Source organism: Liolophura sinensis, chromosome 6 (assembly GCF_032854445.1).
Source record: "Liolophura sinensis isolate JHLJ2023 chromosome 6, CUHK_Ljap_v2, whole genome shotgun sequence".
In the NCBI taxonomy this organism is placed as follows: domain Eukaryota; kingdom Metazoa; phylum Mollusca; class Polyplacophora; order Chitonida; family Chitonidae; genus Liolophura; species Liolophura sinensis.
In genome coordinates this window covers 3,317,559-3,331,963 of record NC_088300.1, presented here as the reverse complement: position 1 = coordinate 3,331,963, position 14,405 = coordinate 3,317,559, and the positions used below count along the sequence as shown (strand labels likewise).

At 38.8% G+C, this 14,405-nt stretch overlaps 1 protein-coding gene across 8 annotated transcripts in view; it reads left to right on the top strand.

Moving 5' to 3' along the window:
• Positions 1-8,243, top strand: part of LOC135466593 (synaptosomal-associated protein 25-like) — an 86,969-nt gene extending 78,726 nt beyond the window's left edge. For 5 of the 8 annotated variants that reach the window (XM_064744162.1, XM_064744163.1, XM_064744164.1 and 2 more), the window contains 4 exons: positions 701-818; positions 1,131-1,265; positions 1,431-1,575; positions 5,359-8,243. In XM_064744162.1, the coding sequence (XP_064600232.1) occupies positions 701-818; positions 1,131-1,265; positions 1,431-1,575; positions 5,359-5,427 (467 nt within the window). In that variant the 3' untranslated portion in view covers positions 5,428-8,243. Of the gene's footprint in view, positions 1-700; positions 819-1,130; positions 1,266-1,430; positions 1,576-3,213; positions 3,557-3,643 lie in introns of those variants that run through there. The other 3 variants (XM_064744165.1, XM_064744160.1, XM_064744159.1) reach the window with 2 other exon arrangements.
• Positions 8,244-14,405: the final 6,162 nt, after the last annotated feature.

Genomic DNA, 14,405 nt, shown 5'->3' with positions numbered 1-14,405 from the left:
GTTGAGTACGACGTTAAACCCCAAGCACTCCCTATTGTGACACCTTTGTTGCATCTGTTAAAAACACATTGCACCTTGCAAAGCTGTAAGTTGTCTTTATTCTGTCAAGATAAGGCATTATGTCAAGGTCAGACCATTTCCTGGCTTTCTTTGCTTCGTAACTACCTGTGTGTTTTCCTAGTTTGTCTTCCTCTAACTCCTGTCTTACATTGTGTGGCTAAATACTTGATCTTCACTGATAGTCCACATGTTGCTACTCTCTTATGGATTTCCTTTCATCTTTTCGTCAATTTGACTTTATTCAACTCTCATTGTTTGAAGTTCTTTCTCTTTTGACAAGTTTCTCATCTTGTTAATAACAATTTTACCTTTGTAAGTTCTTTGTCTTTCGACATGTTTCATCTTTTCATCAGTTTGTCTTTGAAGTTTATAACCTTGTATTTGAAGTTCTTTGTACCTGTCATGAACTGATTTTGTCCCACCCAGAAGAGCTAATCTCATTTTTCATGACTTTCTATGTTTATTTTTGGTTCATTGTTAGAACATTTTTCCGTTCAATGTTTTCATCTCCGCATGTAGACAGGGAATAATAATTTCAGTATGAGAGGATTAATTTCGCCATGTTTGAGTATTATGGTATTATATTTTGTTGCCTTTCTTTATCATGCAATGTCATTGTTCTCTCACTTTCTGTGTGCAGAACAACTTGACAGGATTGAGGAAGGGATGGATCAGATCAACCAGGACATGAAAGATGCAGAGAAAAATCTAGAGGGTTTAGAGAAATGCTGCGGTTTATGTGTGCTACCATGGAAAAAGTGAGGATTGCTAGCATTTTTCAACATTTTGTCATGGCAAATCTTGTTCTCTTCTGATGACTGGTCTCTTTCAAAGGAGCATGTGTTCCTTACAGTGTGACTATACATAAAGCACCACCAGGTAGAAATTAAATCATCAGTTAACTTTCAATCTATCTCCCATTTTTTAGTAATCTTGTCAGTGTTATGTGTAGAAAATCAACTTCTGAGACTGAGACTGTCATATTTGTCTCTGTGTAAAGATTCTTACAAACATTGTTATAATTGTGTTAGATTCTTTTAAACATAGTATCAACATTCACATTTAACCAGGGGAGGTAACTTTGAGAAGAGTGGCGATTACAACAAGACCTGGAAGGCTTCTGAGGATGGCAAGGTGAACACAGATGGACCACGTGTGATTGTAGACTCGGGACCTGGAGGCCCCTCAGGTGGCTACATCACAAGGTGAGGGACAGCTGAGTACTCCTGACAGGTGTGTCACATAGCTATATGTATAGGGTGGGGAATTAGACTGGTCTAAACATGTCGCCAACACACATGTAATTTGGACACCAGTGGTGATAAAACTCTTCAGTTTAATGGTGTTATGTTTTCGTTGTATTTTTGCAGAATAACAAACGATGCACGTGAAGATGAAATGGAGCAGAACCTGACAGAAGTGGGGGGAATGATTGGTAACTTAAGGAACATGGCCGTGGATATGGGTAATGAGATCACTGCCCAGAACAAACAGGTGGAGAGGATCGGCGGCAAGGTAGCTTACCTGTTTCTCCTCACATTCATTAAGCACTTCTCCTCACATTCAGTAAGCGCTTCTCAAAGCTGCAGAGGGACTGTCAGCTACTTGGAGCTTAAAGTGGCTCATTATCTCCACATGGAAAGAAACATCTTGTTTAATTTGTAATCACCTATAACTTTTGGCTGGAGGGATTAGGTGGGTTGGGGTGGTGGGAGTCTGAAGAGAGTCATTGTTTGTCATTTAATTTTTATGTCAAGTGAGCACTGAGAATATAATTAACATTAAGAATACAAAAAACAGAAGGATTATGGTTTATAAAAAGTATCCCTTTGGTATTTGACATCACTTTTTGGCACAATAGTCAGTCTGCCAATTTTAAGAGAGTGTGATACATGTGTATACATTACAGAAAACTAATTAAACTCAATTAAGAATATCTCTTGAACTATGTTTTTTGGTGAGTTTGGTTGTAGAATACTGCCAAAAAATAATGCTATTCTGCGAGTAATTTATCTAAACTGTAATAACACCATGTCAAATGACAGGAAAGTAGCCCAACCATCCCATAAAGCACCCACATCTTTTTGCACTGGGACATCACTCTGCTGTCATAATGATGGTAACTCGAAAAATGTGTACTGCAATTGTGTTTTAGTTCCAGGCTGTTAACATCGGTGTTTTAGCAACACTTTGATGAGGGGAAGCAAATCTTGTAAAGGCCCGTTCACACTTAGACAAATTTTTTGCCAATCCGTTTATACAAATTGACATATTATAATGATGGATGCATTCATGTTCTTTTGTATTGATTCATAAGCGTAAGTAATGAATTCGTGTTCCATTTTTCATGTAGGCATCAATTTCAAAAATTTCATAACTGGATGTAAGTTCATAATGATTCGTAAAATCGGGGTAAATATTCATGAAACTGTCAGTTGCACTCATAAAGGTAATGTATCCTAGTCATTCTGGAAACATGGCTATGTCCAGCGATTCTCAAAATCCACCAATTAAGGCAGAACAGATACCTGCGAAGGAATGCAAATTTAAATCGACTTACAAAGTACTTACGATAGAGTTAAGAATGGTTCCCGATTTTCTTGTAGCTTATTCACTCTTTTTCATGACTCATTTACGAATCATTCCTGAATCTCCTGAATGTTTTGCCACATGTTCGTGACCGTCGTAAATTCATGCCATTTTCATCCCTGGGCTACAAGATGCAGGTCTTATGTTGTAAGGGTTTGGCAAGAGTTTCTTCCCTTCAGGCAACTGTTAGTTTCCATTCTCAGTATTCTGGTAATATCTCAGGGAGAATATGAATGAAATGATAGTTATTTTTCAGAGGAAAAATCCAATGGAAAAGCAGATTTCTAAAATAATCTATATAGTTCAAGCCTTTAAAGTATTTTATTTCATGTAAAATCTTCATTGTTCATGTCAGTACTTTGTCTAATTTCATATGTAATTTGACTAAACATTTAAGACGTCTGCTTTTAATAATTTTTATCAAAATTTGGTGGTTTTTGGCATCCAGGTTTTTGATTGTACTAATCTAAATCTCAAAAATAAATTATGGTTAAAGTTTCATGTGTGTGCAGACCAAGGTCAGCTGTGTCTGGAATCATTACACTTTGCCATTGCCTTTTGCAGACTCTGTCGAACCAGAATCGCATTGAAGGAGCCAATAAGCAGGCAGATCGCATCCTTCGGAAAAACTGAGCTTCCCCAAAATATGAGTGGGGCTTTGAGAACAAATCTTAGTCAGTACACTAGAAAAGTAGCTTAATCATTCCCGCTGGTTTCATTTTGGTGGCTGGTTTGATTACCGGAAACAGTGGCCTTGGGAATACTTTCTGTATTAACATATGTTAGTGTTGGTTTGAAATTTAGTTTCATGGATACGGAATTGAAGGGATTTTCAGTTAGACGTGCAGATCTTTGCTGAAACATAGTGGCACATAAGTTGGAGTCCTGTCCAATTTAATAAACATTATTCATCTTATGTGCCACTATGTTGCATTATACGTTGAATTATGGCTCTGCTTTTCCTCTTCTAACGACTTGGATTTCCTTTTTTCAGGGCGCTTCTAATCAAACACGCATTGAGGAAGCAAACAAGAGGGCCACCAAAATACTGAAATCCTAACTGTTTAATGGGTGTGGTGGGAACTAAACAGAAACCTACAACCTGACACCAATTTGTGGCAACATGACACCAATTTGTGGCAACATGACACGGATTTGTGGCAACATGACTGTAACACATGGCAACATTACACTATTAAGACCTGCAATACCTATCCTTACACTTTTAAGACAACATTGCACTGTTTGTGGCAACATTACACTCATGTTGTTGTGGAGGACATCACACCAGTTTTGGCCGACTTGCCCCGCTGTGACAATGTTTGCATGCTGTTTTCTGTGTTTATTAGATTGTTACCATAACCTTGCATTTTTGAACTGAACGGGTGTCTGTGATTTATGAGACTGGGTCAGTGAGATTGACATCTACCCATGCTGGACACTGCTGGTTGCCAAATTTAAATACAGTACCTTTTTACATTGATATTGTCTCACATGTGTGCTCATTTCTACGTAATCATCCGTAGATACTTGGTCATAAGCTGACTATATCAACACAAGCATCAAGCAGTAGAAGCAGCTGATCGTACAGTCTGACATTACTAGACGCGTTTGTACTTCCTCAGTACATACACTGCAGGCAGTAATGTGGGATAAAATTCATGCTTGTCTTGTAGCTTTAAATGTCCACGAAAGCATTATCAAGTGAAGCTGTTGAAGGAAACAGATTCTTTGTTGTACATAGGAACTTTGGACCAAAACCACATAGGTACATTTCTAGACATATCTCATGACAGCACAGAATTTAGTTCCGGACATTGGGAAAACATGTCCACTGGTGACTGCTGAATTATGAAGATGTGCAAAATAAACCTGAATGTGTTCAATGATTTTATACGTTTGATCAAAAAGAGAGAAAAAAAGCTCAACAGTGGATTTGATTCAGTGATATAAATGAATCCTGTCTAGCTAGGATGGTTTATGTTGTTAGTTTATACATGTACATGTATGTTCAGGTACTTGAGGAATCGAAACACATTTTATTTAGCAAGCAATACAACTCCCGTTTTGTTTTAAGCTGTAATTTGTTGGGAAACAATTTTAAGTAGCTTTGCCATATTACAACATCTCTGAGTGACATTTCTGCGAGTAATGTTTACCCAAGTAAAAACATTTGGATTAGATTTCAAACTTCATGGTAAAGTGATGCATACGTCTTGAAGTTTTCCTCCATATCTTTGGTGTCAAGTCTCTATCATACAACAGAATGCCTGTGTCTTCAAACAGTCCTGCATGTGCTTGGTTGTGGTTGCACGCTATGTAAATCAACCTGCAATCAAGAGGAGCATATGCAACATATACATTCCACTTCACAACATTGGCGACTCGGCATTGCGCAGCAACTAATCTGTATGTGTTTTTGTTGATATTGTTTATTTGCATGACATTTTTGATTCACAGATGACCTACCTGTTTTTCATTAATCTTGAGTTTTGTGTCCATTTCAGGTTTTAGTTTATTTTGTCATTTGGTTTTCAGTTTGCTTTCATTTCATTTTTACTTTCAATCGTAGTTGTGTCTTTTATGTACTGTTTGTGTTTTATTTTCTGGTTTTGATGGTTTTGTTGTTTTCCTAATTTATGTTTTCTTTCTTGTCTTTCCCTTGCATGTCTTGGTGTTGTTTTCATTGGCTGGTGAACACCTAATTAGGCTGGATCTCTCAATGTCAGGGTGGACACAGCCAATTCCAGAGCCAATCGGATTCTTCGAAATCAGTAATCTACAAACCAACAGAGATCTTTATTTATGCATATTTGTTAAGTCTATAAAAGTCAACTTGTAAAAGTCTATAGAACTGTAATTATGCCAGACGTGAAGTATTTTAAACCCAGGACCAATCACTAAAGGCAACTTTTCATAAGTAGCTTGCTTTTTGTAAAGGACAGTGGCATTCTTCCCCAGTAGTTTTTAAACATACATACATTTTTGGTATTTTAAGTGAACTTCCTTGTACATGTACATAAGGCGATTGATATCTGCTCTCTGAGAGAAAAAAATGACCATCAACAGCATTGTTGCGGGAACTTTGATATTAATGTTCAAAGGACAATACACAAATAAACCAGCTTGATGTTCAGGTTGTTTGGAGTTTTAGTAGTTCAGTTTCTGTTGTAAATGTACATGTACTGTGTTATTTTGCATGCCTATACACAAGTTTATGCACTGCACTCATTCTTGTCTTCTGCAATTACTTCTAAAACATTTTGTGCAGTTTTCATTTGGAAGGTTCACAATCAGATTTATTTTTAAGGCAAGTACTTAGCAAAACATCACTGATGTTCTGGTTAACGTTGTAACATTGGTATATTGTTACCAGACAGGATGTACATTTACTGTCTACAACTCAGACTTGTGCTATTCAGTTCATACAGCTGGTTGCTGCCAGTTTTTACATGTCATTGTATTGCAATATATGTTTGAATCTGTGATTCTTTTCTGCATAGTTTGAATTTCATTGTATATTGGTTGTAAATATTCAGTGAGAATTACTATGTAGTTATAATTATGAAGGCGTAACAATTACTTTATTGCTACCTTTTGTATGTAGCTAGGCCTACATGTACATTTATACATGTGTGGTTTGGAGTAACGTATTAGGCGCAGCATTATGTTACTGATAGTCTCACTTTCATTCCATGCAGTTTGAATGAGAAATTCCGGGTTTGATCCAGGTTGTGCTCTGACAAGTCTACTGAGGTTACCATTGTGTAATACTCATTTCTGTAAGTGTCAAAAGACAGAGGTATCAAAGATTTTTAGTATTGCTCTGATATTTTGGACACAGGGAAGAACCTGGAGATTTTAAGATCTGAATCATGTCAAAACTATGTATTAAAACAAGAAATTTTTGACACCATTAAATCAGTTGGGGCTAGATGTGCTCTAGCAAGCACCAAAAAGATTCGCAAAAGCCATATGCAAAAAAGCTGGAAGCGAACAGATATTCTGTGACTTACAACATGGTTTTTATTTGGCAATTTTGATGGTTAAATTGTAGATATATTTGTATATAGATGTGACTGCAGTACGTGTACAGGTACAGGTGTGGTGTTAAGATTAACCCATTCCTGTGAAAAGTCCATGCAGCAACATTTCGAAGCTCCTGTACAGGTATTCATAGTGGATCTATGTAACCTATGTGAGCTTTGTGTATGACTACATGGACTGTGCATTATCTGCTGTCTGTATGCAATGCACATATGAGCGGTGAACATGCGTAATATACAATTAACATGTATTTGCCAGAACATTGTTTGGCATGATTATGTTTGTTATTTTAATTTGAAGGGATTGTGGTATGGCTACATGTATATGGTGCCCTATTGTTTGACTCACAAACCAGAATCTTAATTTTCTGTAATATTTAGCAAGATTTTCAAATGATTTTCGTAGAATTTGTATGTAAATTAAATCTCCATAAAGTTTCTCCTCTCCTGGAACAAAGAGCTTGGATTAATTTGCCATTGTGTGTATGATTTCTGTACTTCTTCTGTTTTATGGACCCTGAAGTTTTTGGATCACCTTGGCAAGCGTGAATTCTTTTAAAATGCACATTCTAATAGCTATTTTTTTTTAATGACAGCCCGCTCAGTGAAAGCCAATGGAAAGGTCTACATAAAAAACACCTGAAAAATACTGCTTGCATTGATAATGTAGAAAAGCATGGTTTAGAATCACACATGATAAATTCGTCGTACCTGATTGAAAAAAAAAATTGCTTTCTTAGTGATAGATTGTTATCTTTTAAAACTAATAAAAGCTAGTGCAAATGTTTTTTCTTTCCTCAAGGCACTTGTTTAATAAAATATCATTATGTTTTGGAAATGAGTTCAGCTATACTTCTACAATGGACATGTTTCTGTAATGGCCAAATTTGTTACAATTTAAGCTTGATAATTCTGAATTCACACCATGACAGTAAAGGGGCAAAATACAACTCTTTAAAATTATGACAAGGAAATTGTTTTATGAACTTGTATTTGAAGATACCTGTGTCTAACTTAGTATTCATTTTATTCCTTGCTATTCGGACAAGTTTTATTTTTGTCTTGTTTTAAGTGCTGATCTTTTCATGGATTGTATGCTACCTTTCATATTTGGATGACACATTAAGGGGTGTATGAGTGAAGACGATCCATTGGTTCATTCTGTCTTACCCTCTTGTCACTGATCTACAGGATGTGGATGAAGGTTATTTCCTCGTAACTTTTCAGTGGTCTGTATATTTAGTGTGAGCACTGTGGAATTTTGACCAGACATGTTCCAGCTACTGGGTTACAGCAAAGTGTCCTGAGGACTGTAGAACAAACCCATCATCCAGCTGTTCATCTCACATAGAGGAATAGATGCAATGTAGAGGACTGTGGTTGAAGCTTTCATCACTGCATCATGGTAGATCTTGATAAACTTTGTCGCTGGATTGACATGTAGAGATCACATAATTTAGTGCATCTTTCATGCTATGTTTGCAGATACATATATATATATATATCAACATGTTAATGTTTTCATCCTCATTGACTATTAAAATGTGCGTCATCTTAACTAAAGTAATGTTTGTTTTGTTTATCTGCTACCGTGACTAGTGGTTTCACATTTTGAACACGAGTTGATTATCCAACTTGTTCAAAAGACGCCTACACATTACACATGCAAACTACCAATGGCTACATCAGTGCCATAATAATTCAGTGTCATCTTGCACTTGGGCCAGTCATTAATTGATTGGTGAATGTTAAAGTATATGTCAGAAATTTGACCCTCAGACAGACAGAGCGATTTATAAAGATCCTTGTAGCAACTACATGTAAGTATGGTGTATCTTCATTTTACTTTCCTTTTGAAACTTTTCAACTAGAATAGGGACTTCACGCAGTCATGCATAATGAAGCCAGGTGCGAGGTTGGCCTTTCACGCATTATCATGCAAGATCTGATGATGAATGTGGCTAAAACCTATCCAGTTATTCTATGCTGCTAGTACAGCAAGTGCCACCTTATGCATATGAAGTACGTCATTAATCCATGCAGTAAACCACTTAACTATCCGAACTTGTCTCTGTTAGTTACATGGTTACTCAGTGAGAGGATACAGAAATATATGGTAACCCTCGTGCACTTGGCTGCTAAGAATACCATACATTTCTGTATCTTGTCACTAACCTGCAAAGGACCCATCATTTCAGATGTATCGCTGATTTTCACACAACTGATCACAGGGAGATAACTTAGTCCGTGGGCACAGGAAACAGAAATATACACATCCCTCACATGACCGATGCAGTCCAATGAAAAGCGGAGTATTTTGTCTGAAGTGAGATAAACACACATGCATCATTGCCACATACACTCTAAAGCTGCCAGCTACATCATTGTGTGCCTTTTCTAGCTATGGTTCAGATGAGCAACCTGTTGTAATATAGGAGTAATTCTGAACTATGCTCAAACTAGGTAAATATTTCTTCCCTCCAACTTAATTTAGAACTTGTTGTAGCCGTGCTACTAGAATATGCAAGATTTAACTGGCAGCTCGAGTGAATTTGGATGAGTGCAGGTCTACACTAGAAGTCAGGATAGTAAAGCATTTGTATACTAAGACTGAATTATCATATATTTGACCTCTTTATTATGCAAAAGTTGAAAAGAAATTATACAGTTATACAAAGTTATGCAAGTCTATGCATTGAAACAGACATTTGTATACCAGCTGTCAACCAATACAGACATTCCAGGTCAAGAATCACAAGAATTTCCAAAACCACTTTTAAGACAAACCACCAAAGAACTAAGAAAGTACATAAAACACAAAAATAAAAAGAGAAGCACTCAACAGTTTTCAATAATGTTGGAAAGGTGCAAGGTAATTTCCGGGCGAATGAGTGAAATCAGTATTCAAACCATGTACCGTGCTACATGTAGTATACTTAAAATGTATCCACAAGAAATTCAGTCCTCTCCATAAGACATAGGCAGTCCTCTCTATATTACAAGTGCAGTTCTCTCCATAAGGCATGGGCAGTCCTTTCCATCAGACATGGGCAGTCCTCTCTGTATTACAAGTGCAGTCCGTTCCATAAGATATGGGCAGTCCTCTCCATAAGACAAGGGTAGTCCTCTCCATAAGGCAAAGGCAGTCCTTTCCATAAGACAAGGGTAGTCCTCTCCATAAGGTATGGGAAGTCCTCTCCATATTACAAGGGTAGTCCTCTCCATAAGGCATGGGCAGTCCCCTCCATAAGGCATGGGTAGTGCTACCCATAAGACAAGGGCAGTGCTCCTCAAAAGACAAGGGCAGTGCTCCTCATTAGACAAGGGCAGTGCTCCTCATTAGACAAGGGCAGTACTCCGCATTAGACAAGTTCAGTGCTCCTCATTAGACAAGGGCAGTGCTCCTCATTAGACAAGGGCAGTACTCTGCATTAGACAAGGGCAGTGCTCCTCATTAGACAAGGGCAGTGCTCCTCATTAGACAAGGGCAGTGCTCCTCATTAGACAAGGGCAGTACTCTGCATTAGACAAGGGCAGTGCTCCTCATTAGACAAGGGCAGTGCTCCTCACAGGACGAGAGCAGTGCTCTTCATAAGACAAAGGCACTTCTCCTCCTAGGACAAGGGCACTGCTCCTCATAGGACAAGGGCACTGCTTCTCATAAGACAACGGCAGTACTCTTCAAAGGAAAAGGGTACTGCTTTACTGCTCCTCATAAGACAAGGACAGTGCTACTCATGGGACTGCTAATAGGACAAGAGCAGTGCACTTCATTATATAAGGGCAGTGCTCCTTATAGGACAAGGGCACTGCTCCTCATCAGAAAAGGGCAGTGCTCCTCATAAGACAAGGACAGTGCTACTCGTGGGACTGCTAATAGGACAAGAGCAGTGCACTTCATTATATGAGGGCAGTGCTTCTTATAGGACAAGGGCACTGCTGCATCCACCCTGGTAGTCTAGCAGTTGACAGCATCCACCTCTGGTAGTCTAGCAATTGACAGCATCCACCTCTGGTAGTCTAGCAGTTGACAGCATCCACCTCTGACAGTCTAGCAGCTGACAGCATCCACCTCTGGTAGTCTAGCAGTTGACAGCATCCACCTCTGGTAGTCTAGCAGCTGACAGCATCCACCTCTGGTAGTCTAGCAGCTGACAGCATCCACCTCTGGTAATCTAGCAGTTGACAGCATCCACCTCTGATAGTCTAGCAGCTGACAGCATCCACCTCTAATAGTCTAGCAGTTGACAGCATCCACCTCTGATAGTCTAGCAGCTGACAGCATCCACCTCTGGTAATCTAGCAGTTGACAGCATCCACCTCTGGTAGTCTAGCAGTTGACTGCATCCACCTCTGGTAGTCTAGCAGCTGACAGCATCCACCTCTGGTAGTCTAGCAGCTGACAGCATCCACCTCTGGTAGTCTAGTAGCTGACAGCATCCACCTCTGGTAGTCTACCTCCAATAAGGTGTGCATATCTAGGCTATACATCACCTTTGGAAAGATTGTTGATTATATACATAAGCTTGATAGTTTACTCCTGACATTTTGGTTTCCTCCACCCATAAAATTAAAGTGAAAAATTCTTGAGTGCCATACAGTACAGCAGCAAATAAACAAACAATTATCAGTTTTAAGGGTAATCCTTATACAGCCAGTGCAGTCATGCTGCTGGACGTCAATGCCTTCATCTGCATTCAATGTTTACTCAAACACTGAATTATGGAAAGACACAAGGGATCAGCATCTGTATCCCTGTTTATTAGTTTGGCAAGTGCTGCCAACTTTAAATTGCCAGAAGAGAAGGTGAGTCAGTACTGGAGTGTACAACTACTAAATAATTTGCAACAGGCTTCCAAAAACAATCGCAAATAAGCCTTATTTTATTTCAAGAGTTCAAAACATATATTCATCCAGATGAACAACTACATTATACACAAGTTTTGCACACACTGTAACTTTTTTCAGAAGTGTTTTTACATTATTTAAATGAAAACATTTATATCTCTTTGTGCAGCAGAATTTTCCATCTGGAATGAAAACAATAAATGGATCCTGAGCAATAGCCTTTAAACCTAATTACATCCTTCAGTGTTTGTACCAAGGCAATGTTGGTAAAGGCCTCATTGCTATTTCAGGTGAAGAATTCCGAGTTGTCAATAAACAATTTGTCATATTAACAGCAAAATTTAAGCAGCTCCCTAAAGCCTCACATTCTACATGTCAGATAACTGGCATGTTTTTTCGTAGAAAACGACACCATATAAGTAGTTATGTAATTATGGGTTAAGGCTATTGGTGCGGTTCAATGACTCCGAAACCTCTCACCAGTGTAGTAACTGTGAGTTCAAGTTTGGCTCACTCTGGCTTCCTCTTCGGCCATATGTAGGAAGATCTGCAGTAACCTGTGGATGGTTGTGGGTTTTCTCTGCGGCTCTTCCCAGTTTCCTTCCACCATAATTTTGGCTGATGTCGTGTAAGTGAAATATTCTTGAGCACAATGTAAAATACCAATCAAATAAACAATACTGGATTGATCACTCATCACTTCCCACAACACAAGCCAGATCCAAGCTGTCCAAAAACATATCTATCTCTGCTGTTATGCTGCAGTGCTTGTGAACTTTGCTTTAAATTGTCATCAACATATTCAACGTTTTACTATGACAGATACTTTTAAATGAGGCCAAATTGAACTGGAAATGGAGTATGTTGTAAGAGGTATTGCACTGGACTAATAAATTACCATTATGATTTATTTGATGGGTATTTCACTAATAAGATGGCGGATGGCAGTGTATGGTGAAACCGGACAGAGCCTGGGGAAACCCACAGCCATCTGTAGGTAGCTGGCAGACCTTCCCACGTACGGCCGGAGAGGAAGCCAGCATAAGCAGGACTTGAACTCACATTGGTGGGTTTACATGATAGTAATCAATAAGAAATTCCTTATGAAAAAACAATGTCAAAATGGAAGTCCATGCAGATGGCATTTCAGCCTGTGTGGTCAGTGATATACCATACATCATGAAAGCACATATTTATTTTAGGAACTACAACACACCACATATACCCTCAACATGCCTCCCCATCGGCCCCCACCCCCCATCCCGCCACCAAAAAAAAAATTGTGTAGCTATTTCTATAACGACAAAATCAACAGACATGCATTACATGGGAAATGATCTTAAACTGGAAGGAAGGTTAATATACATTGCTGCATACACTTATTTACTACTGATGCTTCCGCATGCATTGTGAATAATATTACTGTAATAATAATGTATAAAAATGAGTATAATCCATCACAGGTCACAATACTGTAACTGGAATTGGAAGTGTAATGTCAAAGTACAAAGGTGGAGAACAGAGGTACTAAATGTGCTACTATAATTCGCTTTCGACCAGCTGAGCAGCAATGTTGACTGGAATGCACGTGGGAAAGTTGACAAAACAGGGTCACGGGCTCTTGGGGAATCTGACCAGATAGGCTGAATAGTGCACCGCAGGTGGTTGATGGTTCTCAGCCATATAGAATGTGAAATCAGCTGTCTGTTGTGTGCTATCAGATCCAGCCACAATAATAACATGTGAGCCAAGACAATGTGTGGTGAAATCAGTTGTCTGTTGTGTGCTATCAGATCCAGCCACAATAATAACATGTGAGCCAAGACAATGTGTGGTGAAATCAGTTGTCTGTTGTGTGCTATCAGATCCAGCCACAATAATAACATGTGAGCCAAGACAATGTGTGGTGAAATCAGTTGTCTGTTGTGTGCTATCAGATCCAGCCACAATAATAACATGTGAGCCAAGGCAATGTGTGGTGAAATCAGTTGTCTGTTGTGTGCTATCAGATCCAGCCACAATAATAACATGTGAGCCAAGACAATGTGTGGTGAAATCAGTTGTCTGTTGTGTGCTATCAGATCCAGCCACAATAATAACATGTGAGCCAAGACAATGTGTGGTGAAATCAGTTGTCTGTTGTGTGCTATCAGATCCAGCCACAATAATAACATGTGAGCCAAGGCAATGTGTGGTGAAATCAGTTGTCTGTCGTGTGCTATCAGATCCAGCCAGAATAATAACATGTGAGCCAAGGCAATGTGTGGTGAAATCAGTTGTCTGTTGCGTGCTATCAGATCCAGCCACAATAATAACATGTGAGGCAAGGCAATGTGTGGTGAAATCAGTTGTCTGTCGTGTGCTATCAGACCCAGCCAGAATAATTCAACACAAGCTTTTTTTTAATTGGTTGAACACACCACTGTTAAAAAAAGCCATTGGGCTGATCTTCCTTTCAATACAGAAATTAGACTCAACATTACATCGCAAGAAGATCTATTTTCACCCTCTCTGTTTGCATCAAACCATACATACATCTTTACACCTTACCAATGGAGGCTGTGATGATCCAACAATATCATTCTTTGTGTGGAAATTTTGGGGAGGAGGGGTCAATATAAAACTGACAGTGTATTCAAATATAAACAGGAGAGTTGTATTGATATGCAAATCTCAACTTCGCCCAGCTCTGGGTACAGCCTTTGAAGTTCCAACATTGTTTGTAGGACCAGTCAATCACAGCAGAGAGCCGATCCAACCACCTGTTGTTTTGGTGCAAGATTTAGTCTTGGATTAACACAATGTTTACAATTGTTGCAATATGAAGCCGGTAATAGGCGTCTAATTCCACACATGTGAACA